This window comes from Alosa sapidissima, chromosome 2 (assembly GCF_018492685.1).
Source record: "Alosa sapidissima isolate fAloSap1 chromosome 2, fAloSap1.pri, whole genome shotgun sequence".
NCBI lineage: Eukaryota > Metazoa > Chordata > Actinopteri > Clupeiformes > Clupeidae > Alosa > Alosa sapidissima.
Window position 1 is genome coordinate 34,013,195 of NC_055958.1, and position 27,381 is coordinate 34,040,575.

The 27,381-nt window shown below is 42.1% G+C and overlaps 2 protein-coding genes and 3 long non-coding RNA genes across 7 annotated transcripts in view; 1 reads left to right on the forward strand and 4 right to left on the reverse strand.

The window, feature by feature from the left end:
- The window catches only part of LOC121693168 (zinc-binding protein A33-like), an 8,277-nt gene extending 3,692 nt beyond the window's left edge, over positions 1-4,585 (reverse strand). The window contains exons 1-3 of the mRNA XM_042072425.1: positions 3,947-4,585; positions 3,543-3,638; positions 3,061-3,291 (exon numbers count right to left, since the gene is read on the reverse strand). Coding sequence (XP_041928359.1) covers positions 3,061-3,291; positions 3,543-3,638; positions 3,947-4,327 — 708 coding nt within the window. The 5' untranslated portion in view covers positions 4,328-4,585. The remainder of the gene's footprint in view (positions 1-3,060; positions 3,292-3,542; positions 3,639-3,946) is intronic.
- LOC121693457 overlaps positions 1-7,374 on the reverse strand; it is an 11,859-nt gene extending 4,485 nt beyond the window's left edge. The window contains exon 1 of the long non-coding RNA XR_006025508.1: positions 7,104-7,374. This is a non-coding gene — a long non-coding RNA (uncharacterized LOC121693457). The remainder of the gene's footprint in view (positions 1-7,103) is intronic.
- LOC121693462 lies at positions 7,079-25,531 on the forward strand. Its single transcript, XR_006025510.1, has 4 exons — positions 7,079-7,154; positions 16,482-16,486; positions 16,590-16,596; positions 25,521-25,531. It is a non-coding gene; the product is annotated as an uncharacterized LOC121693462 (long non-coding RNA).
- LOC121693434 lies at positions 15,045-23,147 on the reverse strand. Its single transcript, XR_006025501.1, has 3 exons — positions 23,137-23,147; positions 22,342-22,344; positions 15,045-15,617 (listed from the first exon to the last, which is right to left on the reverse strand). It is a non-coding gene; the product is annotated as an uncharacterized LOC121693434 (long non-coding RNA).
- LOC121692991 (zinc-binding protein A33-like) lies at positions 15,615-19,447 on the reverse strand. Of its 3 annotated transcripts, none has more exons than XM_042072120.1 (6): positions 18,806-19,447; positions 18,604-18,696; positions 17,222-17,452; positions 17,033-17,055; positions 16,829-16,947; positions 15,615-16,297 (listed from the first exon to the last, which is right to left on the reverse strand). In XM_042072120.1, exons 1-6 carry the CDS (start codon positions 19,199-19,201, stop codon positions 15,699-15,701), a joined length of 1,461 nt encoding a protein of 486 aa, XP_041928054.1. In that variant the 5' UTR covers positions 19,202-19,447; the 3' UTR covers positions 15,615-15,698. The 3 variants fall into 3 exon arrangements, with proteins under 3 accessions (XP_041928054.1, XP_041928045.1, XP_041928062.1); XM_042072111.1 differs by having other exon boundaries at positions 18,604-18,699; XM_042072128.1 differs by lacking the exon at positions 18,604-18,696 and having other exon boundaries at positions 18,806-19,446.
- Positions 25,532-27,381: the final 1,850 nt, after the last annotated feature.

Here is a 27,381-nt window from a genome sequence, read left to right on the forward strand (position 1 = left end):
GCTCACTTTTCATAAATGAATCCATCAACTCTAGCCTCATTTGCACCACATTAATGCCATATTATGGAGACTAATTTTGACAATTAAAGGATGTAGTTACATGTTGCTATCTTGACATTTCTGTCTATAGGTTACTGTATATAGGCAATAGCCTATAGCCACCAAGCAAAGTGGCATTTTAAATGGCAGGATGCATCATATGGTTCATGTTATGCTTAGCTTAAGGAGAAAAAATCATTGAAGACTCACTAATTTGATTCTACAAAGGCAAAGTATCTAAGTAGCCTAGACAGGCCAGCACTGTTTGGTCAGCTCCAAACTGTAGGCCAGTGAGTGCAGGGCAGGCTGATGACAAACCTGAACTTGTAGCCTAAATGACCATAACAGCATTACTCCACCACCTCCTTGTTTTTGTTGCTTTTATGATTTCCTTATAACTTTCTTATACCAAATAGGAAATGCAAACCATGACATGCCCAACCCTGGAACTGACTGACTGTATCTCTTTCTCGCGCACGCGCATGCTCTAAGTAGCCTACATTCCAAATGATGTTTTATGGTCACGTTCAAGTTAGATCTGCTGCATGAAGGAGAGTGAGAGGACACCTGTGTCCTGCTTTTATGTTTGATAAATAGGTCCATCTCATCTCAAAGTTTCAATGCACGATCGGAATAATGGTTTCATATTTGTTAGTCAACTTTGTAAAATACATTCTACACTCAAAACATTCGGGGCTGAAGCCCCGGCAAAATCGGCACACACACACACACACACACACACATAAACATGCAAACACACACAGACTCTCATACATACAAACACACACACACACACACACAATATAGTATGTCTTTATAGCACTGCACAGATGTTGATCAGATGTATTCGTTCCTTGATGATCACTTTATTGATTATGGCTACATGTAGCAGGATGCCAATGGCATGATGTGGTATCAAACACATTCTACCTTTAGTGAAGAAGGGTCAGTGTGCATATGATGAGGGGGTTTGGATGTGTGTCATGACTCTCACTTGTCCAACTCCAACCAAGCAAAGAACTATTATTGAATCTGCATCACCCACAACCCCACCTGCATTCATAACCAATCTGCATCACCCACAACCCCACCTGTATTCATAACCAATCTGCTGAAATGGTGGAGTGTTCAATAAACTAATCAACACACCCTGACAACACTGCTCCCCCTGCTGCTTCAATAAAAACTAACTCATACACATGACATCACCCAAACAGCATCCAAAATAACTGGCCTCCCTTCCCCCAACCTATCAGAGCTCAACAGTAAAGCCACCAATCACAGAGCACGGAGCACCCGCACATGAGCCCATTCCCCCCTCAACCCCTTCTCCACCAATCACAGAGCACCTGCACATGAGCCCAGTCCCCCCTCAACTCCTTCTCCACATGACTCCCATCAGGGGAAGATACAGCAGCCTGATATCTGTGGGCAGCCGTGGCCTACTGGTTAGCGCTTCGGACTTGTAACCGAAGGGTTACCGGTTCAAACCCTGACCAGTAGGCACAGCTGAAGTGCCCTTGAGCAATGCACCTAACCCCTCACTGCTCCCCGAGCACTGCTGTTGTTGCCTCACTGCGCCGGGATTAGTGTGTGCTTCACCTCACTGTGTGTTCACTGTGTGCAGTGTGTTCACTAATTCAGTGTTATTCAACCACTGTGCCGGGGCACACTAGTGTGCCGTGAGAGATCATCAGGTGTGCCGCAGAAAATTATCCAAATGTCACTCACTGGTCACTCACAAAGCAACTGTTGCATCAAAGAATGTATAACCACATGCTCTCATTGATTGTATGATTGCACAATTTGTGGTATGCAGGCATTGTACAACGGGGGCCCCATATCCAGTATTCACAGAATTATCACATATACAGTTCATAACAACAATTCAATTAGATATAGTCACCTACAAATGAAACAGAGGGCGCTTGTTTTATTGAGCAGGTCTTGCATAGAAGCCATAATAAGGCCATATCTGTGAATTATTTGAAATTTTAGGCTATATATATATACTTATATACACCAGACTCACTCAGGTACTACAGTAGAACTACAGCAGCCTGATATCACCAGACTCACTCAGGAGCTACAGTAGAACTACAGCAGCCTGATATCACCAGACTCACTCAGGGGCTACAGAACTACAGCAGCCTGATATCACCAGACTCACTCAGGGGCTTGAAAACGGCTACGCTACAGTAGAATTAGTGCACCTTCTGCCATAGCATCCTTAAATGTGCTCATGGGATTAAATGTTACAACATGGCCTTGTGGTAACACATTAGGGTGTTAGGTTGAATGTGTCCCTGTTATGTGCTGTGAGAATCTGTCTCTCACTCGTTCTTTCTTGTTCTCTCGCTCTTTCTTTCGTTGTCTCTCTCTCTCATTGGTTCCTCCTTAGAGCACTCCATCCTGGCGGCCTCATCTTACTTATCTGTACTTATCTGTGTACTCTTCAAGCGGGATTCACATTGCACGTGCAAACGGCAGCGCTGCACTATGGAACATATTATTTTCAATGGCTTGCGTGCGCAAGAACTGGTCAGCCGCTGTGCTGAGCAACCTAGTGGCGAGTGAAGTGCATGCCGTGAAGCCCCCTTTATGGTTGCAGGTACTCCCATAGCTGCAAGGTCATTCAAGTGAAGGTGTCACTGTTCTCTCACTCTCTCTCTTCCTCTCTCTCTCTCTCTCTTTCTATCTCTCTCTTTCTCATTCTGTTCATTCAGACCATGTTGTTTTTTCCACTTACCCGTATAGTGTTCCTGCTCTCCTGTCTAGAATCCCCTCAAATGAGAACATTGCCTCACACCATATCATCAGCACATATTATTGAGGCAAACATGGACGAATGGGGGTGGGTGGCACTGGCAGGACACCTCAACAAAACAGCCAGATGTGCTATTGTTAGATTATCACTGGACTTAGAGTTGTAAATCTAACACCCTTACAGCCAGATGTGCTATTGTTAAATTATCACTGGACTTAGAGTTAGACACCCTTACAGACAGTGGATGTTCCTACCTGCAGGAATGTGATGTCATCAGCTCCCATCTTCTCTTCTATGTCTCTGATTGAGTCTGAAAGAGATGAGATCTCTCTGCTCATCTTCTCAATCTTCTCCTTCATCATCTGACTCTTCTGCTCCTCTTCCTCCCTCAGTGCAGCAATCCTGGCTGCCTCTTCATCTTGTAGAAACTGGTGAAGCTTCTCAAACTCCTCCTTGATCTGCTTTTCTGTGTTCTGGGCTTGAGTCTGAATCAAATTACATCAGCTACATGAGTGAAGTTTCACACATTGATAAAATACAGAAAATATCATTGATTAATATGACTTAAATATGATTGGGGGAGGTGGCAGATAGGTAGGAAACAAAGCACCTGATGATTCACCAGCAATATGTCACCTGACAATATGGTCTCCAGGTCATGGCATTATGAAATGACTGCCAGAAGCATCCTTGGATGTGTACAAACAGTGAACTCATATGACACTAGAACACTGACCTTAATATACTCAGCTGTTTCATCACAGGTCACTTTAGCTTCCTCAAACTCCTCCAGCTTCTCCTGTAGAGGCTGCAGCTTGTTCTTGAGCTCCTCCTGAAATGAACGGATCACTTTAGCAAACTCACTCCATTATCAAACTCAACAACCGCATGTTATTAATCACATACTGTATGTGCACACATGTTTGTAAGGATACTGTGAGACGCATAACAAACATGTACTTTTCTATGTACATTATGGGCTTGAGGTGCACACATCCCATAATGTTAAAACTGTGAGTGCTTCATTAGGGCTCAACAGTAAAGTGTAATTTGTATGTGTACAGTTATAGTGAGCAGCAGTATCTTCTCTATAGAAGGACAAGCAAGGAGGTGCTGCTATACTGATACAAAAGGCCTTACCTTCATCTCACAGGCAGCTTCCACAGTAGGACTGAAGTTGTGATGTTTGTGTAATTTTGAGCACAGACACAGCAGGCACACAAGCTGTTTGTCGTCTTGGCAGAAGAGCTCCAGTTTTCTTTTGTGCTCTTTGCAGAGTGCGTCCGTATGATCTCTCTCTTGTAAGTAAACCTCACAGAGGTTCTTTAAAGTCAGATTTGGGAGGGGAGAATCTTTCAGCGATGTATTCCTGCAGACCGGACATTCTCTGGATCCTTTGGTGTCCCAGAACTGCTGCAGACAGACTCTACACACACTGTGACTACAGGTCAGGATGACAGGATCCTTGAAGATCTCCGTGCACACAGGACAAGATATCTCCTCTTCTAGTTTAGAGGCCATTTTCAAAGAATAAATGCAATCCAAGTAAAAGTTTCCCTCTGGTTATGACTGGTTGACAATCTGTACTTTCACTTTCACAGGTTTGATCAATCTACTGAGTCTCTGAGTCCCGTTTGTGTTTTAGTTGTCAATCTGCAAACTTATCCAAATGTCTGTAAGGTTCTGAACAGAAGCAATGTAACTCTTCCTTGATATTTCCCCCAGAAAAGTCCGCATGCCTGACGAGTTCTACAGGAGTAATGTTGAGCAGAGCAGCAGTCTGTGCCTGAGTTTCACTTCCTCATTCAGGAAACGAGAGTTAGAGGGAGGGATCTGGAGGAGCAGGAAGCTGATTGGTCGGTCTCACAGCATTTCCTTTTTTTCCAGATTTAAATTCAAAATACCAGAATGTGTGAATGTATTTGGCAGAACAAAAGGCAAGTTCTATTTTTTACACTGCAGCAATTAGGGATTATGGGTAACTTATTGGTTGATTATGGGTGTACTTTCTATTTATAATGTTTGAGGTGTAAAAGTCTGGCTTCACATGTTTGTTCAAACCATTCACTTAATCAGCTGATTCTAATTAGCACAACTCTTAAGCCAGGTAGATCAGCTAATTTGTGATATCACCCGTGTTGGCAGTACTTTCTACTTTTACATCTCTGAATGTTTCAACAGATTCAAACAAGTAAAATATGCTTTTCCTCTGCTGTTTACACAATGATCTCAATCCACCTGAAGTGTATGTGAATGCATATTCTACTAAACCTCATATGAAGAGTGAAACTGTTTTGCATGTTCTGCTGTCTATCAGTGAATACATATTATCTGTGGAGTTTAGTCATTTACAAGCCTGAACACCGTGCCAAAGTATACATTGCACATGGTTTATCAGACTGTTACAACATACACTGTTTCTGGTTTTTAATCACACCACAACCATTTTAGAATAATATTCATTCAGTCTGGCTGCTGTATCAGTGTGTATGTGGCTCATTTTATTTGCATATGATGCAGCGACGAGGGACCAGGTGTGAGTCTGTAGAGGTCAGCTGCAGAGTTTTGACTGTCCAGTCCCTCTGCAGGGCCCACAGCATGCTGGTCATCACAGGAGCCTGCAGGTCAAAGGTCATCCAGCTGGACACACACAGAGGAAGCTGGGGGTCAGGAGGGGCAGCGCTACCTGGACACAGCGCAGTATGGACACTGCTCACCTGGACACAGCGCAGTATGGACACTGCTCACCTGGACACAGTGCAGTATGGACACTGGTCACTGGTCACCTGGACACAGTGCAGTATGGTCACTGCTCACCTGGACACAGCGCAGTATGGACACTGGTCACCTGGACACAGTGCAGTATGGACACTGGTCACTGCTCACCTGGACACAGTGCAGTATGGACACTGGTCATTGGTCACCTGGACACAGCGCAGTATGGACACTGCTCACCTGGACACAGCGCAGAATGGACACTGGTCACCTGGACACAGTGCAGTATGGACACTGGTCACCTGGACACAGCGCAGTATGGACACTGCTCACCTGGACACAGCGCAGTATGGACACTGGTCACTGCTCACCTGGACACAGTGCAGTATGGACACTGCTCACCTGGACACAGCGCAGTATGGACACTGCTCACCTGGACACAGCGCAGTATGGACACTGCTCACCTGGACACAGCGCAGTATGGACACTGCTCACCTGGACAAAGTGCAGTATGGACATTGGTCACCTGGACACAGCGCAGTATGGTCACTGGTCACTGTGTACACTAACAGATCCAACAAATGTGATGGGCACAGGCTGGGGCCTCACCAACCTCAGTCAGGTCATCTGATGATGAAGTCCTGAAACACCAACTAACCACAGGTGTGAATTACTGACCCCAGGTAAGAACAGCTGACCCACCCCAGGTAAGAACAGCTTACAAGTCCAGAGTGCTAACCACAGGTAATAACCACTGACCCCAGGTAAGAACTTCTTACTCCAGGTAAGAATTACTGACTCCAGGTAAGAATTACTGACCCCAGGTAAGAACAGCTGATTCTCTCAACTGTCATGTTCAGTATTTTGAATGTGTGTATTTGCATTAAGGTCACACCATCTTCAACAGAAATCTGTCCTGAACAGCCTAGAGTCACACACAGCTCCTGGTGATGTGTGTGAATATGCACTGCAGTGAGTCTCCACACAACACCTGTGTGTGTGTGTGTGTGTGTGTGTGTGTGTGTGTGTGTGTGGTGTGTGCTCCCTGTACCCATTCAGTTACTGCATTTCTCTTTTTACTTCCTGTTAGCTACCTGTTAGGCAGGTAGGGTATGAAAAGGGATGAATATGAAACAGCATTATTGAGTCCTGTTGATATTCCCATAAGGGATTCATTAATGCAACTGTAATGATGTGGGTTGTAGTATCATTATTGTGTCCTGTTGATATTTCCATAAGGGATTCATTAATGCAACTGTAATGATGTGGGTTGTAGTGTCATTATTGAGTCCTGTTGATATTTCCATAAGGGATTCATTAATGCAATTGTAATGATGTGGGTTGTATCATTAGAGCTGTTTTATCTGTCTGTGGAAATCACACAGTTCTGACTGTTTATTCCTCCTTCTCATTGTGTTCAAACTCAGCAAAGCCCAAAGCTCCCTGGTGTAGATTAGACCTTCCATCTGGTTATGAAGGACAGAGACAGAGACTCTGTCCCTGTGCTGTGTTGCTGCTCTGCTACTGGAAACTGTCCTCTGACTCTGTCCCTGTGCTGTGTTGCTGCTCTGCTACTGGAAACCTCACATGTGAGAGAAGAGTGTAGTTACACAATAACCACCACTAGATGGCAGTATACATCTTTAAATGTAACTCATATGAAATGATGTACAAGTGTGCACAGCATACTGTAGGCGTTATATATACATAACCAATTTGCCAATAATTAAAAAAGAAAACTAAATTAATTGTATTTTAATGTATATAGCCAATAATCACTTGCAAAGTTCTAAAAAGGAGAGACCAAGCAGAAAAATCCACATCATTTATTGAACTGATATTTTGATGTGCTTGTGGCAGCAGTGTAAAAACACAGACCTGGATAACAAACCATCATAGTGTAATAAATTATATAAAATCAGCAATTATTTCAGAGGATTCTAAACACAGAACATCAGAAATGCAATTCAAGTACCCAGAAGACAATGCCTCATAGAACAGAACAGCTATTAGATTCACTGCAGTGGTGATATTTTAATGTGCTTGTTGCAGCAGTGCAGAAAAACATAGATCCAAAAACATCATCAAAATGCCTGCATGCAACTGTAAGACCTATGTAGTATTCAGTATTTCAGTCTGTTACAGCTATAATGTTTGTCCAGGGGGTGGCAGTAGAGCGTTTATATCAGTATCCAAAATGCTATGGCTAGTAGAAAAGAAGAAGAGTGTGTTCAGTTTTAACGTGGGTTCTGAAGTGTGCTGAATAGCAGAATAAACGACGAACTTTTCTAACACCGGTGTCCTTATTTCAAGTCGATGCCAGCGGTGTAATAATTTGGTGGCCCGTACGGGGATGTTTATTCTGCAGTGAGAGACATTGGAGACGGATACTAAAAAGGTACTCTTGTTGAGGGAAGTGGAAGAGATATAACTGTGAGCTGAGTTAGCAAAAGTTTGGAGCTAGCTTACGTCAGGATAACGTTGATATCTAGCTGAAGCCCAAGACCCCATTCTACTTTTTAGTGTCAGTCATCCAAGAAAATGTCTGAAACACGCGAAGAATTATTAAATGACATTGAAAAAACACTGCTCGGATTATCAGTGGAACAATTGCAACGTGTGTGTATACACGTGTGTCTACATTGTCAGACAAAGAACAGTGAAGATGCAGACATTAACCGGAAAAGCCGACGTGCATTGATTAAACATGTGATGGAGTTCTGTGATCATGATGATTTATTGGAGTCAGAGGATACAGGCATGTCAGTGCTTTTGGAATTGATGGACTTTGTGAGCAACATACAGCAGGAAGGTGCACCGAAGCCTGCTACTGAGCCTGAGGGTCACACAGATCCCACCGCAGAATCCAAGACAGAGGCTATGCAGTCACCGCAAGCGCGGGAGTCGGAGACCATGCCAAGAGGGAGGAGCAATGCACCTCATAGGGGCAGAGAGTCGATCGGGAGCCAGAATCACAGTGTGGCATGGAATGGCTACAGAAAGGACTTCAAAATCAGCGGACAAATTGGTGAGGCAAACCAAAAAGATAAATTGACTTTTACCAGCCTTGAACATCAAATTGAAAATGGTTTAAGAAAAGGCTATCCTGATTTGGAAATAGTGGAGGCGGTAATCCGTGCAGTGAGTCCTGGAGTGAAACTGAGGAGTTATTTAGAGGGCAAAACAGACTTAACTCTACAGACTCTCAGACACATATTACGTGCTCACTATGCTGAAAAAGATGCCACTGATTTGTACCAGCAATTAGCTAAAGCCGTGCAGGGTCCATGCGAAACAGCTCTGGATTTTATTGTTCGAGTGCTGGACCTGCGGCAGAGAGTATTGAATGCATCAGAGCGAGCTCCATCAGGCCTGAAATACAACTGTGAGTTAGTGCAACGCCAGTGTTTTCAATCCATTGTGACAGGCTTGTCAAATGATAACATACGAGCAGAAATGAGAAGTTATCTGCAAAATGTAGACATCAGTGATGAACTGCTACTAGAGAAAATGCAGATTGCACAGTACAATGAAAATGAGCGGGCTCAGAAAACAAAAACAGTTGCCAGAACATCTCTCAAGGTTAGTGTGAATTCAGTGGAATTGACTGACAATGCGGATGTGCCTAATGTGGCCCCAGTCCGAGCTACTAAACAGGCCAGAGAGAACCCCTTGTTTTCTAAATTGGAGGAGAGCAATTCTGTTATCAGGGAGCTTACCTGTCAAGTAGCTTCATTAGTCCAGACTGTCCAACGTGAGAGAGGAACTGGTGCTAGGCCTTCTACCAGACCTGCTACATCAGTGAGTAGAAGACCCAAAAGACAGTGCAACAAGTGTCAGCAGGAGGAAGCACCCGACTGTAACCATTGTTTCAAGTGTGGCAGTGACTCTCACTGGTCTAGGGGATGCAGACTGGAGAACAGCCGTAGGTGGTCGGAAAACAGCCGGAGGTTGTGACTGAGGGACGAGTCATGGCCTCTTCTGCAGAGAAGTCCCACAACCACGCTGGTCAACAAAGCTTGCTATCGGACCCACGTGCACTGGGTGAGTTGAAAATGTGTGGGGACAATCCACACATTGGCACAGTAGGACATAGAAAGCAAATTGTAAGCCACACTGCAAACCATCAGACTGTACCCCAACAGTGTAGGACAGCAAGCTATGAAAATGATCATTGGCCTACCAGGCGCAAAAACATTGCACAATTAATTGGCAAAAAGTGTTTAGTGTGGTGTACAATGAACAACGTTAAAACTCAAGCGCTGTGGGATACAGGAGCGCAAGTCTCAATTATGAGTGAAGAATGGAAGTCTAAGCATTTGCCGAACACCCCAATTCAGCCCATCAGTGACCTGCTAGAAAATGAAGAACTGTTGAATTTGAAAGCAGCAAATGACACAGAAATTCCATTTCAGGGGTGGGTGGAAGTGAATTTCAGTCTGTTTGAACCAAAGTCTAAAGTAACTTCATGCATGTTGGTGCCAATGTTAGTTAGTAAAGATGTGGGGGAGAAACCGATTGTTGGTTTTAACGTCATTGAACAAGTCATGAAGAACATTGACAGGGGCACTTCAGAGACTACAGACAGTGTGTATCTGCTGAGAAATGCATTGAGGCTGGGAAAAGGAAAAGCTGAGGCATTGCTCAGTCTCATCCAGAAGGAGGCAGATGACAATGACGGGTATCAAGTCAAAACTGAAAAGACACCCTTGACCATTCTGAGTGGACAATGGAAACAAATTGGCTGTTACGTCAAATGCGGTATTGAAGATCTCAACGCAAAGATGCTGTTTGAACCAGATGAAGGAATGTTATGGAATGAGGGGTTGGAGATACACTGTCAGTTAGTAAACCTTCACAAGCCTCGCAAAATTAATGTCAATGTTTACAATGCTACTAACCATGAAATCTCCTTGCCACCCAGAGCAGTTATAGGCCGTGTCCAGAAAGTGAAAGACTGTTATCCTGTATGCACTGAAGGGCGAAAAACAGTTTCAGTAGCCTCTACCCAGCGGATAGATACCACAACATCAGACGGACAAGTAAGTAAAACCAGAGACACTGTGTGGGATCCCCCTGTAAACCTTGAACATTTAACAAACGCGCAGCAAGCCATTGTAAGAGCAATGCTCAGAGAAGAGTCTGGCACCTTTGCTAGAACTAAAGATGAGATTGGCTATATTGAAAATCTGAAAATGGACATTAAACTCACAGATAATATCCCAGTGGCTAAAACATACAATGCCATTCCACGTCCTCTGTACGAAGAAGTGAAAAATCATTTGCAGGATTTGCTGAAGAAAGAGTTCATTCGAAAATCCAACTCTTCCTATGCATCTCCAGTAGTGTGTGTCAGGAAAAAGGACGGTGGCTTAAGACTATGTGTGGACTTTCGTGAGATTAACAAAAAAACCCTTCCTGATAGACACCCTATACCCCGTATCCAGGAGATCATTGATGGCCTTGGGGGTAATGCCTGGTTCAGTGTACTAGATCAGGGTAAGGCGTATCATCAGGGCAGCATAAGTGAGAACTCAAAACCATTCACAGCCTTTACAACTCCTTGGGGGCTATATGAATGGAATAGAATCCCATTTGGGTTGACTAACGGGCCTGCAGCTTTTCAGCGTAGTATGGAGGAAAGTTTAGAGGGGCTACGAGACCAAATTTGCATCCCGTACCTCGATGATGTGCTAGTCTATAGCAAAACATTTGAACAACACATTGAGGATGTCAAGTGTGTTCTGAGGCGACAGAAGGAGTATGGCATCAAATTAAGACCTGATAAGTGTGACCTGTTTAAAAATGAAGTTCGTTACATTGGAAAAGTGATTTCAGCAGAGGGCTATAGAATGGACGAGAAAGAAGTTGAAGCTGTACAAGCATTGAAAAATAAGCCACCTACTAATGTCAAAGAATTAAGGAAACTTTTGGGCTTCCTGGGGTACTACAGAGGTTATGTGCAAGATTTCTCTCGCCATGCAAAATGTCTCTATGACCTGTTGACTGAGGAGCCTGCCATAAATCCTGGGAACAAGAACACCAGAAAATTAAAGAGAGCTGGACAAGCACCACCACATCAAAAGGTAAACTGGAAACCTGTACACCAACATGCCTTAGAGTATCTCACTAGTGTACTGACTAACCCACCTGTTATGGCCTATCCAAAGTTTGAGGATCCATTTATTCTGCATATTGATGCTTCTGAGGAGGGACTAGGAGCTGTGTTGTATCAAAGGCAAGAAGGTAAACTTCGAGTGATAGGTTACGGTTCACGTACCTTGACACCTGCAGAAAAAAACTACAGACTACATTCAGGAAAGCTGGAGTTTTTAGCCCTGAAATGGGCAGTCACAGAACGCTTCAGAGATTACCTGTTTTATGCTCCTGCAGTAACTGTTTACAGTGACAACAACCCACTCACCTATGTGATGACGACGGCGAAGTTGAATGCAACGGGGCATCGATGGGTGTCAGAGTTAGCAGACTTTAACATCACTTTGAAGTACAGACCTGGAAAAGTGAACATCGACACCGACTTCCTGTCCCGCACACACCGGGACATAGAGGACTACATGGGTGAGTGTACAGAGCAGTGTTCACCTGAAGTGATCAGCGCTGTTGTCAATGCCACTGAGAGACAGAATGATGTTGAGTGGATTACAGCTGTTACCGTAAACCCTGCAGTTCATGATGGTGCTGGGGAAGAGAAACATGGAACAGAGTTGCGTTTGTCACAGCATGAACTGGTACAAGCTCAGTTATGTGATCCGGTCTTAAACAGAGTATTGCAACTAAAAAGAGGAGGAAAAAAACCTGATAGGAAAACAATGTTTCAAGAACCAGTGAAAGTGAAACAGCTGTTGCATGAATGGAAAAAGCTGGTTGTGTCCAAAGAAGGCCTACTTAAAAGAAAAACAGCATCTCGGACACAAATAGTGCTTCCAGAACATTACAAGCAACTGGTTTACAAACATTTGCATGCTGAGATGGGTCACTTAGGCGTAGAGCGAGTTTTGAATTTGGCTAGAGACAGATTTTATTGGCCAGGAATGCAAGGTGATATTGAACATTTCATAACTAAAGTCTGCAGATGTATAAAACAGAAGAAGCCCACCGTCGTCAGTAGAGCACCCATGTGTCATGTACATGCAACAGCACCGTTTGAATTGGTTTCAATAGACTATGTGCATCTTGAAAAAAGCAGGGGAGGGTATGAATATATTTTAGTGGTCATTGACTGTTTCACTAAGTTTGCCCAGGCCTACCCAACACGCAACAAATCTGGCAGGACCGCTGCAGACAAAATCTTCAATGATTTCGCTTTGAAATTTGGGTTTCCTGCAAAGATTCATCATGACCAAGGTAAAGAATTTGAAAATGAGTTGTTCAGAAAGCTGCAAAAGTACACAGGCATGACAAATTCAAAGACGACACCTTACCATCCTCAGGGGAACCCAGTCGAGAGATTTAATCGAACACTGTTGGCTATGTTAAGAACCCTGGATGAGGAAAAGAAAGCACATTGGAGTGCATACTTGAATAAAGTAATTCATGCTTACAATTGCACGACTAGTGAAGCTACTGGTTACTCACCCTTTTATTTGCTGTTTGGAAGAAAACCCCGTCTGCCAATTGACCTGATCTTTGGACTTCAAATAGAGGGAGAAAGCAAGTCTTATCAAGACTATGCCCTCAACTGGCAGAAACAGATGAAGGAGGCATATGACATTGCATCAAGGACAATCGTGAAAACTACTGGAAGAGGTAAAGCCTACTATGACCGGAAAAGACAAAGTGCTGTACTTGTGCCAGGAGACAGGGTCCTTGTTAGAAATATGTCAGAACGGGGAGGGCCTGGGAAACTAAGAGCTTATTGGGAAGACCAGATACACATTGTTGTTGCCCAAAAGGGAAAAGATAGTCCAGTGTATGAAGTAAAGCCAGAACGTGGGTCAGGCAGAAGCAGAATACTCCACCGCAATATGTTAATGCCCTGTAATGCGTTACCACTGGAAGAACCGATCCCAGATGTAACCCAGAATCAGAGACAGAAACGAGGTGGCCTGAGAAAATGCCTCAGACAAACTGAAGCAGTACAGCCGTATGAGGATTCTGAGAGTTCTGCTGAGGAGGACTACTATTGGGCCCACAGTTACAGGCATCAGCAGCCAGAAGAAACAGAGCAAGCACCTGAACCAGTTTTCCATCCTGAAAGTGTGAGACAGCCTGATGAAGTGGAATTCAGCTCTGTGGGTCCTGAGCAGGAGCTTGCTGTTGAGGAGAGTGCTGATCCAGAAACAGTGCAGCCAACAGAGGGATCGGACTCTGGTGAACAGTCCGACAGCCCGGAGTCATCACAGCCTGATACTCCGGTCCGAAGGTCGCAAAGAGTGAGGCGACCCAGAGAGACTCTGACGTATGAGAGCCTGGGTCAACCCAGCAGTCGTGTCGTTCAACTGCACAATAACCCAGTGTATGTAAACACACTGAGTCCATGGAACGAACATTACAGTGGACCTTGGCTGACCCCGTACTGGTGGGGACCACCTGTGATGTACCCCACTCCTGTCTCAGTTGGATATTATTAATGGACGGTGATGACACTATGGACTGTTTGACCTGTTTGACTATACATGGACTGATTGAAAACCATGGACTGTGACTGAGAACTATAGACTGTGACGATATGGACTGTGACAGTTTGAACTATGATTCCTGAACTACTTCATACTTGAGCACTTGGGATCTGGAACTTTGAACTTGTTGACTTTCGGGGTTGGACGAAAAAAAAAAAATCAGTTTAATGTGAAAAAAAAAAAAAAAAAAAAAAATTCTGTATGTTAAAAAGGATACTTATTGTGAATGCTCTGGAGTGTGAAAATTATAAAGAAAGAACAGTTTCACTGGTAAAGTTTAATGTGAGCAGTAAGAGCAGCAGAAGAACAGTTACTCAAGGAAATGTGCCTTGGAGATGTCCTGTGGCAGGATGGTAAAGTGCACGCACTAATAAGATACATGGTCTATGTTATGCAGTAGTTCAAGACTGATAAATTGGGATGATGATTATAGAGTAATGATTAATCTGGTTGTACAGCCAATGTTCAATCAGTTTTCTGTGTAAAATGTATGTTTTCATCTGGAAGAAAATGGTTAACCACCATAGGTAGATGTTGTTCTAGTGAAGCGGAAAAAAACCTTTGTTATTGTTACATGTTGAAATGTTAGCTTTGCTGTGTACTGCCTAAATATCCATATGTTGGGGACAACATTAATTTTGTGGGGGAGAAATGTAAGACCTATGTAGTATTCAGTATTTCAGTCTGTTACAGCTATAATGTTTGTCCAGGGGGTGGCAGTAGAGCGTTTATATCAGTATCCAAAATGCTATGGCTAGTAGAAAAGAAGAAGAGTGTGTTCAGTTTTAACGTGGGTTCTGAAGTGTGCTGAATAGCAGAATAAACGACGAACTTTTCTAACACCGGTGTCCTTATTTCAAGTCGATGCCAGCGGTGTAATACAACAAATCTGCAACATAGAAACACTGTCATAGAGTAATAAATGGCAAAACACCAGCAATTATTTTAGAGGATATTCAACATATCAGACAATTCTGAACAAAATTAAAGTAGCCAGAAGACGATGCCTTAGCAAGGAATTACCACTGCATCTGTCAACACTAGAGGATAGGAGAGCCTACTTTATACATACTAATACAGTGTGGTAGGAGGAGAAAGTGGTAGAGGAAGGAGGTAGAGAGGGGAAGAGAAGGAAGTGGAGAAAAAGGAAGTTGAGGAGGGGAGAGAGAGGGAAGAGCACGGCAAGTGTGCATCAGGTGTGTATAAGGTTGTCAGAAGTGCTAGGAGAGGAGGTATTGGAAGAGTTGCATCTTCAAGAGTTTTTCGAAGAGAGAGACGAATGCCCCTGCTCTGATGACACTTGGCCGATCGCTCCACCGCCGGGGGACCAGACGTCTTATCAAGACAAAGTTGGCTAATATACTGGCAACCAAGTTGGCTTGTTTTTAAGACAAATTTGCTTAAAGCACTGGCAGCCAAATTTCCTTGTTTTCATGATGAGACGTCTTAAAATAACTCTTTTTAAATGGAGTCAAATGATTTAACGAGAAATTGCTAAATTTCTTTATACTAAAACAAAACAAACTAGATTTTTTTGTTTATCTTAATAGAAAATGAATAATTCTCATGGTTTTTAGATAACTAGTTTTAGCAATGTGACTGGGCTGCTCTACTGTTACTGAAACCTTCACTGGTAAGATCCTCAGAGGAGACATCCGACAGCCATTAAAGTACGGAAACACTCTCTCAGTGAAAGTGTGTGTGAGAGTGTGTAGGTGGGTGTTATTATCAGGGTCAGAGAATGACAGCTCTCCTCTGTCCCAGTCCAGCTGCACTCTGATCCTCTGGAGTTTCTGCTTCACTGTGAGGAGAGTGAGGGTCTGTGGTGTAGCACATGCTCCATATATATCATCATTACACCCAACACACCACCATCCACTTGTGGAGGTGTAGTCTCCCTTCCTCTGGAGAGACTCTGTCATCACACCCACACTCCACTGTGTGTTCTCTCCAACCTCCACATCCCAGCAGTGAGTCCCTGAGTTAAAGCCCTCAGAGCCCAGGGCACTGGCAAAGTGATCAAATCTCTCTGGGTTATCAGGAAGCTGCTGCCTCTCATCACCCCATTTCACACTGGTCAGATCCTCAGACAGGATGAGATTGGATTTTGCAGTGTTGGGATCCAGAGTCACAGGAGCTGCAGAGAGAAAGAACACAGAGATTTGTGATGAGAATGTGACTCGTTATCAATAGGGCTGTTTGATTCAGAAACAATACATTTGAATACATAACGTTTAGGTGTGATTCGATTTGATGTGATACAATGTGATAGAGCCTGGGGACAGGTTCACAACTGGACCTCGTCTACCTACATTCTGGAGCAGGCGTAAAGGGAATAGCGCACAACTTACGCAATTAGGAGCTAAAGTTAATCACACCACAAATGGCCTCAAGTCCATTCATAACATCTTCAATACATATTTATATAGTTTCACTGTAGCCTGTGTTATTTTTCAGGATTGTGTGAAATTGTTAAAAAAATTAAAACAAAACAAATCTGACATCTCACCGAAGTAAATTGGTTTAGTTTTGAAAATTGGTTGCCGAGGGCGTCATAAAAGCTAAGACTGCCATTGCTCGCATCTTCAAGGTTCAAATACCGATATGTATCAGTGAATATTGTTTTTATGTGTGTGTGTGTGTGTGTGTGTGACTGTACTGTACTTACTGTACTGAACAATCTCCTGCATCTTCTCCCAGACTCTGAACTTCAGGTTGCCCAGGTGCTTTGCCACATTGATCAGAGCTCCTGAAACCCTCTCTGGATCCTGCAGTGTGCACTGGGCTCTGGAATAACATTCAGGAGTCAGTGCTGCTGTGGGTTTGGGTTCAGAACCACAGAGAAGAGAGAGACAGGAGGCAGATCACTCACCTTTCCACTGTGCTCTTGTAGTTCTGGAAAATTATAAATAATTAAATGTCAATCAGTGTTGCACCGTCTTTTCGAATTCAAATACATGTAGTACATGTATATGAGTACATGAGTATATGATACATATAACCATAAAATCAGTAATCCAATGTTTACATAACTCACTTCATGAGAGTGGATGGTTCTTACCTGCAGTAATGTGATGTCATCAGCTCCAATCTCTTCTTCCATGGCTCTGATTGTGTATGAAAGAGATAAGATCTCTCTGCTCATCTTCTCAATCTTCTCCTTCATCATCTGACTCTTCTGCTCCTCTTCCTCCCTCAGTGCAGCTATCCTGGCTGCCTCTTCATCTCGTAGAAACTGGTGAAGCTTCACAAACTCCTCCTTGATCTGCTTCTCTGTGTGATGGGCCTGAGTCTAGATCAAATCAATTTATGTTCATTCATTGCTCCAGTGCACTGTCACTTTAAGAAGAGTCTCAATGGTTCTTATAAGGCCCTTTTGCCAGCTCTTGGTAGAGTCTCTTGCTCAACAGTCTCACCAATTCTAGCCTTGTTTGATTGCACCACATTGATATCACAATATTAAGTTAATACAAGCACCCTTCACTCGTTGCTTTGGAAATGGAAGCATGTAATGTAGGAAGCTTTACATTTCTGTTTGCAATTAAATGAGAATTTTGAGCCTGGTAGCCACTTAGCGTTTCAACAGGCAAATTGTCTTTGTTGCCTTTATAATTTCTTTTCTCTTGACGTTTCTTATATTTAACAGGAGATGTCAACCATGACAAGCTACGTGGAACCTGCCTCTTACTCTCTGTCTCTTCTGCATGCTCATGATTTGTTCCAAATTACGCTTTAGTGTGTAGTAGACTAACGTTCAAGCTAGAGCTGCGGAATGGAGAGGCAAGACCCAAAAATATCATCCTTGAATATTGAACATCCTTGATAACTCATTTCTGAAGGTTTTAATGCACTACTGGAATAAAAACTATAAATAAATGCTGTGTTGTTTGCGTTAGTCTTTTAAACGTAAGAATGATCCAGGGCTGATGCTTGGCATAAGAGCAAGATACACCAGGCATGTGCTATACATCATTCACTAGTCAGTGCAGTCGCAATTTGATGACGTTCATGGATCCTCCAGATATCGTACCCATCATGCACTGCAGTTGTCGGCCTCATTTAAATGCTGGGGGAGGGCCCAGAGGCAGTGGCCCCACCTATAGCCCCTTTCAACAAGGCAAACAAAAACAATGCTTGAACGTTCTATTTGGGCCCCAATCTACTTCCTCTGCATTAAGATAACATATGGAATGTTAAAACGGAAGTCTTGTGGGGCCAACTAAGATGCTGATAATGGAACTCTCTTGAAAGGGTCTATAGCCCCGCCCCTGGCTTTAGCTGTAGACCTTTGTGAAAATCGCCTGAATTCTCCATTAAAGCTGTTGTCAAGGTTATCCAATTAGCAGCAAACTTTGTTCCTTTAAAAACATATTTTGAGTGATAGGTACATCTGACTTGATTCACATCTCCACCTATGTTATGTAACATGTGCCTGGTCCGCACCTTGATGTGTTTTGCTGTTTTATCACAGGTCACTTTAGCCTCCTCCAAAGTCTTCTTGTTCTCCAGTAAGAGCTGCAGTTTGATCTTGAGCTCCTCCTGAAATTAATAACAGACTTCACTGCAGACTGCAGCATCTCTACATCAACAGTGACGTTCATTCATATCCAAGGTGATCACCATAATTAAGAGAAATCATTCTTACCTTACAGTCAAGAGTTGCTTCATCTATAGGATGGAATTTATGGCCAGTGTGGTTTTTGGAGTCTCTACACACCAAACACACAGGCTGTTTATCATCCAGACAGAAGAGCTTGAGTTTCTCACTGTGCAGACTGCAGAGCACCTCAGACCCTGCTGAAGCTCTCTGACTTCTCTCCTGTAAGAAGGTCTCACACAGATTCCTTAACGCCTTGCTAGGAGGATACAAATCTTTTGAGCACTTCCTCCTGCAGTAGGGACATTCTCTGGATCCTTTGCTCTCCCAGAACTGCTGCAGACAGGCTTTACACACACTGTGAGCACAGGATAAAATGACGGGATCCTTGAAGATGTCACAGCACACAGGACACGTGAGATCCTCTTCATGTTTAGAAGCCATTTTGTCTTTTCTGTAAAGTCTCCTGTTTGTTGTCCTCAGTCTGGTTCGCCAGCTTCACTTTCACTTTCAGCAGTCACAGCACACGCGTCATTCCCAAACTCAGATTCTTCTGTTTCACACATTCATCCAGCCAACTTTCAGCCTCACCAGCTTCAGACCCAAACTGTTCCCCTCATTACTTTTAAAAACTGTGTTTAAGTAAGAAGGTTCTAGCTAAAGTATCCCACATTAAGGTGTCTAGTGGAGGGAACAAATCAACCTGTCACTTAACTTCACTTCCTGCTCCTGCACGAGTCAGGCAGAGGGAGGGACTATGGTAAGAAAGGATTCTGATTGGCCAGCCGTAGTTGCCGGGCCAGTTCCCTGGTCTCTGCTGCCACCAACTGGAGTTCAGTTCAAAGTTCCAGCCTAGAACTGTAGCTGCTAGAGGCACAGGGACAGGACAGGCAAGACTTTCCCTGATGCCTGATGAGGCAATTAAGATGTTTTTGAATACATATTAAAAATGAACGTAAATGTAAGAAATTGAAAAAGAGCAAGAAGTCTGTAAGTCCCACATAGTCACATGGATAACATGTGCAACATAATGTTGTGTATAGGTTAATTTAGCATGGATAACATTGTGTACATTTATATATGGATAACATAGTGTACATATGGGTTCATTTAGCTGCACACTGAGGCTGGCCCCAGATCAGTGGATTACACACTCTCTCCAACACAGACACTGATCCTGGTGTTCAGGTTCCAAATAGGCAGATGAGATTCTCAACATGTGGTCTGTACAGATGAATGTCCTACATAATGAAGAGAATAAAGTGTTTTGTAGTACAGGTACATATACACAATACAATGAAGTGTGTGCTCAAGAATCTGTAAAGTAAAGTGAGAGGTGCGTAATCACATGTGATATTGTGTGGAGCCACATACAGCTGTGATCTCTCTTAATCTGATCGTAAGCAACACTATGCACAGTTGTATGAATGTGGTCAGCAGTGGGCAATCAATATTAAAAAATGTTGCTTTAAATAAACCAATTAAATAAATAAACATATGTGTGGTGTGCTGCTCCTTACTCTTATGTGGCCTCCAGCTCTTAAAGGTGCAGGCCACCATTCTAATCCAGTCAAGTACTACAGCATACTTCAGATAGCTCTTCACAGTCCTCACAAGGTCCATTAATTATAGTCTTTTTGTTTTTATTTTGTCTTTTTTTATTTTGTCTTTATTTTATTTTATATATTATATCTTTATCATGCTGCACCTGTCTGAATGATGGATAATTTCCCAGAACTGATTCATCAGGCAAGTGTTAGTGATTTGAATTTGTTGCGGGCAGCCATAGGTAGTGTAGATGGGTGAGCAGTGGGGTTACCTCAGGATGACCAGAAGGCCAAGAGCAACACATTCAGCACTCCCTGATCTGCAGCTTAAACATACCAAACCCTTCCACAGGGTGGAGTTACTGCTGTTCAGCAGGGGCCTCATTTATAAAACGCTCTTATATGCACAGATTTGATCTTAGCCCGTATGTACGCTCAAATGCACGCCAACGCTCAGATTTATAAAAAAAAACGTCTGACGTGGAAAAGTGGCTTGCTCCACGTCAGGTTCCTACTTTACGTACGACCATTATCTTGTGGTAATGTTGGGGTACTGCAGGCAAGATGAGGTCCAAGAGCGAAGCATTTTCAGATATCCAAAACCAACAATCTAACGTCTTTCTTTGCCATATGTATGATCAAGATCAGAGGTGCTTGAAGTATTTTTTAAAGATTGTTGGCAACTTAATGTTTCATGATTTGATATGAAACTGGCACTGAAAACTAGCCCAAGAAAGTGGAAAAATGTGGGCTTACTTATTTTATGATATAAGTTAAAAACACTAAGACACATCATAGCTTTTGTGTAAGGTTGGGGTCCCATGTTGTGACATGTCACCCTTTTTGTTTTTTCAAGAAGTGTGTGCATGCCAGTGCCGATAGGGTTGATTGAATGACTTTGAACAGTTGTACCATTGAGAGCATACTCACTAACTGCATATCTATGGTACGGCAACTGCAACGCGTGAAATCTGCCCAAAGGACTATTGGCTCCCAACTCCCCTCCATCCACAACACATATAATAAAAGCTGTACAAACAAAGCCAAATCCATTGTCAAGGATGCCACCCACCCAAACATGGTCTTTTCTACTCCCATCTGGCAGGTGGCAGAGGAGCCTGCGCTCCCGTAACAGCAGGCCCAGGTACAGCATCATTCCAGAGGCTGTAACAAAACTACACCTCCTGTCTAGTATTTGCACAGCTGTTACTAGTTTACATGTTTACTTTTTACTACTGCATTGTTTACCTGTTTACATTGACTGTATTGCACTGTTTACCTGTTTACATTTACTCCTACACTGTTTCACTTATGGCCTTGCACTGCTATTTTTTATATTCCATAGCCTGCCCATAAACCTGTGCAATATACTGCAATATACTGCAATACACTGTACATATATATATATATATATATATATATATATATATATATATATATATATATATATATATATATATATATATATATATATATATATATGTGTGTGTGTGTGTGTGTGTACAGTATATATACAGTATATATACACAGTACCCTCCAGAATTATTAGTTAAAGTAAAAATGGGTATAAAAAATAATCTGTTGGTGATTCATTGTAATCTCACAATGGAACAAATAGGAAAAATCCAACCTTGAAGGGAAGCAAATTTATTTTGAGAAAAAGGAAAATCTCAAAAATAAATAAATATTTTGAACAAAAACACATTGCTCACAATTATTGGCACCCCTGCTTATAATACCATTTTAAGCCTCCCTTTGCCAATAAAACAGCTTGTAATATTCACCTATGACACCCCATAAAGTTGGAGAATACAAAGCAAGAGATTTAAGACTGTTAATCTTTATACAATCTCCCCAGATCGTCCAGATTCCTAGGTCCACACTTGTGCATTCTCCTCTTTGACTCACCCCACTGTTTTTCTATGGAGTTTAGATCAGGGGACTGAGATGGCAATGGCCGAAGCTTGATTTTGTGTATTTGTTTTGATCTGGACGTTTGTTTTGGTTCATTGACCTGATGAATGATCCAATCATTACCAACTTTTAGTGTCTTGTCAGAGATTGACAGAATTCCTTTGAAAATGTTCAGGTTCTTCTTGTTGATCAGGATACCATGCACCTTAACTAGATTCCCAAGGCCTTTGGAAATAAAAACAGCCCCACAATAGCACAGCCCCTCCACCATAATTCTCATTAGGTATGGGGTTCTTTTCAGTATAGTTATTCTTCTATATATGCCAAACACACCTAACATGTTTCTAGCCAAAGAGTGCAATTTTCATTTCATCTGACAATAGACCACACTTCCAGACAAAGCCACTGTACCATTCAGTAACTCCTGCCATTTACATTGGTAATTAAATGACTAGACCGGCTGTTACCAGCATGCCCTCTAAATAAGCTATTAGCAATGAGGTCACTTTTGAAGTTTTTTTGGTGGACTTGGTGACCCCAAGATGACACCTCTGTCTGTAACTCTCCAATAGTGGTTCTTATGGAATTCTTTGCCTATATTACCATCCTCCATACTGTACGTGTGGGCAAGATAACCTTGGATCTTTGTCCAAGCATGTTTGTCACATTTCCAGTTGATTAGAACCATTTAATCATTGTTTTAACTGCAAATATAGGCATTTTCAACAAAGTACCTAGTTGGTATATACATTTCCTGACTTATAAAAATTTCAACACACTTTCTTTTTATTTAAATTTAGTGTATTCTCTTGTCTTTCTGATGTTGAAAAATGACTAGAGGATTTAGCCTCTGTGTCACTTTATTTTCATACCTTAGTGAAAAAGAAAGTCATGAGCTACTTCTGAAAGTTCACAGACACTCTAATTAACTTAAATAAGTTGAAATTAGATGGGAAAATGCTTCTGTTAGGTTCTGTATATAAGCTTTTTCTAGGGGTGCCAATTATTGTGAGCAACGTGTTTTCATTAAAAATATTTACTTCTTTATGAGATTTTCCTTTTTCTCAGAATACATTTTCTTCCCTTCAAGGGTGGATTTTCCTCATTGTTTTCATTGTGAGAGTACAATGAATCTTCAAAAGATTTTTTATACCTGTTTTTAGTCAACTTTACCCAAGGTGCCAATAATTCTGGAGGGTACTGTATACAGTATATATAAACATGTCATCTGGAATCTTTATCCATACACTGTACATTATTAATCTCTATTGTCTACACAACCATACTCTATCTGCACTTGGTATTTAATGCTTCTTTGCACTTCTGGTTGGATGTCAACTGCATTTCATTGGCTCTGTACCTGTACTCTGCTAAATGACATTATCACCCTGACGTGTTGCCTGAACACGATCCATATGGACCACAGAGCGGTAGCACAAAACCAATACGTCTTACAAGGCGAAAACGCAGAAAGGCTAGATTCAGCGCTAGCTATCAAGGTAATCTCTCTGATCTAGAAAATATGATTAGACAAATTAGGAAAGAAACTGACCAGGAATTGAATCGTAATGTTAAACCAATGACCTTGCAACCTACTCTTGAATTAAGTTTACCTGAAAGCGTGGAAGTGAATGAATGTGTTGAAGCAGATGTTGAACAATGTGCAGGATTACTAAACCAAATCACCCTGACCTCAGAAATAGTTGATGATTATTGAATGTGAATAAAAGAATGGAAAATGAACCATAACTGCAAACAATGACCTCATAATACATAATAAAGTGCGATGAATGAAATGAATCAATACAAGTACTTTAGTAGCCTGATATTGTAAAGTTTAGGGAATTATGTACTTAGAGAATTGTATGTCTCAAAACTGTTTAAATGAATGTATTCAGATTGCATTGTAATGTCATAAGTGTTTGTAACCTGTAAGAATGTAACCGAACTCTCTTGATGACTGTAAGTGTACGTTGTTAAATGTAATGTCACATTGTTATAATTGTCATTGAATGTAAACTGTTTGTGTAACTTCTGAAACTATCTAAACCATAATTAGCCTACTGAATGTAATGTTGCATCTCCGAAATGTAACCCGGAGATAAGTGACTTCTAGAATGTATTAGCTATCGTGAGAATTTTCCCAGCTACCGTGAGAATATTCCCAGCTATCGTGGGAACTTCTAGAAGGTTCTAAACTGTCGTGGGAAAGTAGGATGGATTTGCCTTAGGAATGTGTGGGGGAGGTCAAGTCTACCTAGTATAAATAGGGGTCGAACCAAATGATCGGGGCTGCTTCTTCTTTTTTTCCTTCCTTCAACTCGTTGGGTTTTTGCTTTATGATGTCGCGTGCGGTTGTTAGAATTCGTCCTCCGAAATTCGTTGAGAAGCAAAGTGTTGGACGTCGTGCCAGGCTGAGTCGCGGACCGAAACTCTGTGGAACCTGTTGCAGATATCAGACCTGCTACTCCGACAGAGAGTGACTGCAGAAGATAATCAGATAAAAACTTTTTCCCCTTTTTGAGGACTTACTTTTTTCCTTATATTCTTTTTCTCCATTTGTGGATTTACCATTTTTATTGTAATCTCTTCTTCATTTCTGGATTTACTATTTTCCTATTTTGTGGATTTACTCTTTTTCCATTTTCTACAACATTGTAACCTGCAAGTGGATATTACGCCGCATTTTGTAACATCACCAAAGTGCTGAAAAGTAAAAAACTCATTTAACCTTGGCATCCAATTCTTCAAGCAGTATTTGTCTTTTCTTGGTTTTTCTACGAATTCCAGCAGGAGGGTAAGATAACTGGTTTAAAATGGTTATTCATCTGCTCTGTCTAAGATTTGGGTTAGTTGGACTTTAGTACTGCTGAACGGTAATAAAATCTCCATCCTTATAAAACGTGAGCAAGAAGTAGCCTATAACCTGTGTCTCTAGATAAACTCTAGGGTCAAACATCTTTGCACGTTAGCCAACTGTTCGAGACCTAGGCGTAGTCGCTCCTTTTTTCATAAACATCTCAATAAATCCACCACGGAAGCCCGATCAACTTCCAAGGGGGATATTTAAAAATAGGAGTAATAGGTTATCTGCGCCGCAGAGGGAAGACGTGCAACTTCGCTCGACAGTAGGTCCCTGCTATCTACAATAACCTCTAGGGGGTATCGTGGGTCTTAACTGCCTAGGCCTGGGGTTACGTCTGAGAAACGGCTGACGTTGACTAGGTTCTGGGGTTACCTGCAGGGGGCAACACAAGTTATATGCCATCTTGATGGTGTGCAGTGGGCGGATCAACTACGAGATAGGAAGGTGTTAATATGCAGTGACTCTGTGTCTGCAGTCAAAAGCCTTGGAAAGGGAATGTCAAAGGGGCGGCAGGATATTGTTTATGAGATAGGCCTACTATTGGCATTCAATAATGTAGGCAAAAAGGGAGTGAAGGTGTCATTTTTATGGGTACCTGCACATGTGGGAATCAGATGGAATGAGAAGGTGGATGCGTTGGCCAAGGAGGCGACTCGAAAAGAAGCCATAGATGTTCCTCTGACACTGTCTAAGTCTGAAGGAAAGAGTATCATATGGCAGAATTCTCTTATTAAATGGCAACATCTTTGGGATCAAGACACAAAGGGCAGACATCATTCTCTATTCCATTATTGTATGTGATGTCATTATGTCATTATAGTAGTGTTTCTGACTCAGTTACGGCCTGTGCTAGTGGTAAGCGTAAGGAGGATGTTATCATTACAAGACTGAGAATAGGCCATACATGTCTGAATAGCACACTGTGTATTTTAGGAAAGCATCAGGACGGACTGTGTTCTTGCCAGCAGAGGGAGACTGTTGAACACGTATTGCTATTTTGCAGGAAATATGAATCACATAGGCAAGACTTGTTCAGGTGCCTAAAGCGGTGTGGGCTGAAGGAAGTGTCACTAAAAAGTGTGCTTGATGTGGGCACAAGTGTAAAGGGAAAGCGCCACTTCTTTAAGTTTTTATCTGATACTGGGCTGTATGGGAGAATTTAATTTTGTAGAGCATTAGTCCAGCAGGAGGCAGCAATGCAACATTGTGGATGCCAGCTGCCGTAAAACCTAATAGAAGAAGAAGAAGAAGAAGAAGAATGTTGTGCTGGCTGTCGGAATCAGCAGCACAAATGAGTTCGCTAAAATATTGGTGGGGACAATTTTGTCATCTTAAAATATTGATTAGGACTAGTCCTTAGCGTCCCACACTAAATCTACGCCCATGGTAGTATCATTAGAGCTGTTTTATCTGTCTGTGGAAATCACACAGTTCTGACTCTGTTTATTCCTCCTTCTCATCGTGTTCAAACTCAGCAAAGCCCAAAGCTCCCTGGTGTAGATTAGACCTGCCATCTGGTTATGAAGGACAGAGACAGAGACACTAACACTGCCAATGCATCAGATTAATATGATTCTTTATTTCATGTGCATGATGATCAAGAGTTCAGTAGTGCAGGAGTTTGTGTTTACTGCAGTGCTCTCAGTCTCTATAGTGCTGTTTAATCTCCAGCATTTCTGACCTCAGATCAGACAGCAGCAGAATTAGCTGGACCTGTGCTGTGTTGCTGCTCTGCAACTGGGAACCTCACAGGTGAGAGAGGAGAGTGTAGTTACACAATAATCACCACTAGATGGCAGAGGCTTTCATCTCTCAGTGACATCTTTAATTAAATGTAACTCATATGAAATTATTTACAAGTGTGCACAGCACAGGTGTTACATATACATTACCAATTTGCAAATAATTAAAATTAAAATAAAATTGTATTTTAATGTATATAGCCAAATGTCACTGTTGCAATGTGTATACAGTGTTCATTGTCTTCCAAAAATGGCCACCAAATTAACCCTCTAATTGAGCTAACTTCTAAAAAGCAGAAATGTCCACATAGTTTACTGAACTGATATTTTGATGTGCTTGTGGCAGTGTGGTCAAAATTAATCCAAGACAAATGGTGTGAGACTGCAGCTTTATTCACGACGCCGGCAGCATGTTACCCACGTGAAATGTCAAAGTAACAAGCCCACACATCTGTGGGTGAAGCCAACTCTTATACCCTTAAAGCAACACCAAAGAGTTTTTTGCACCTTAAAAAAATGTTTCCAAAATTTTTTCTGCGGTTCATCAACTCGTAA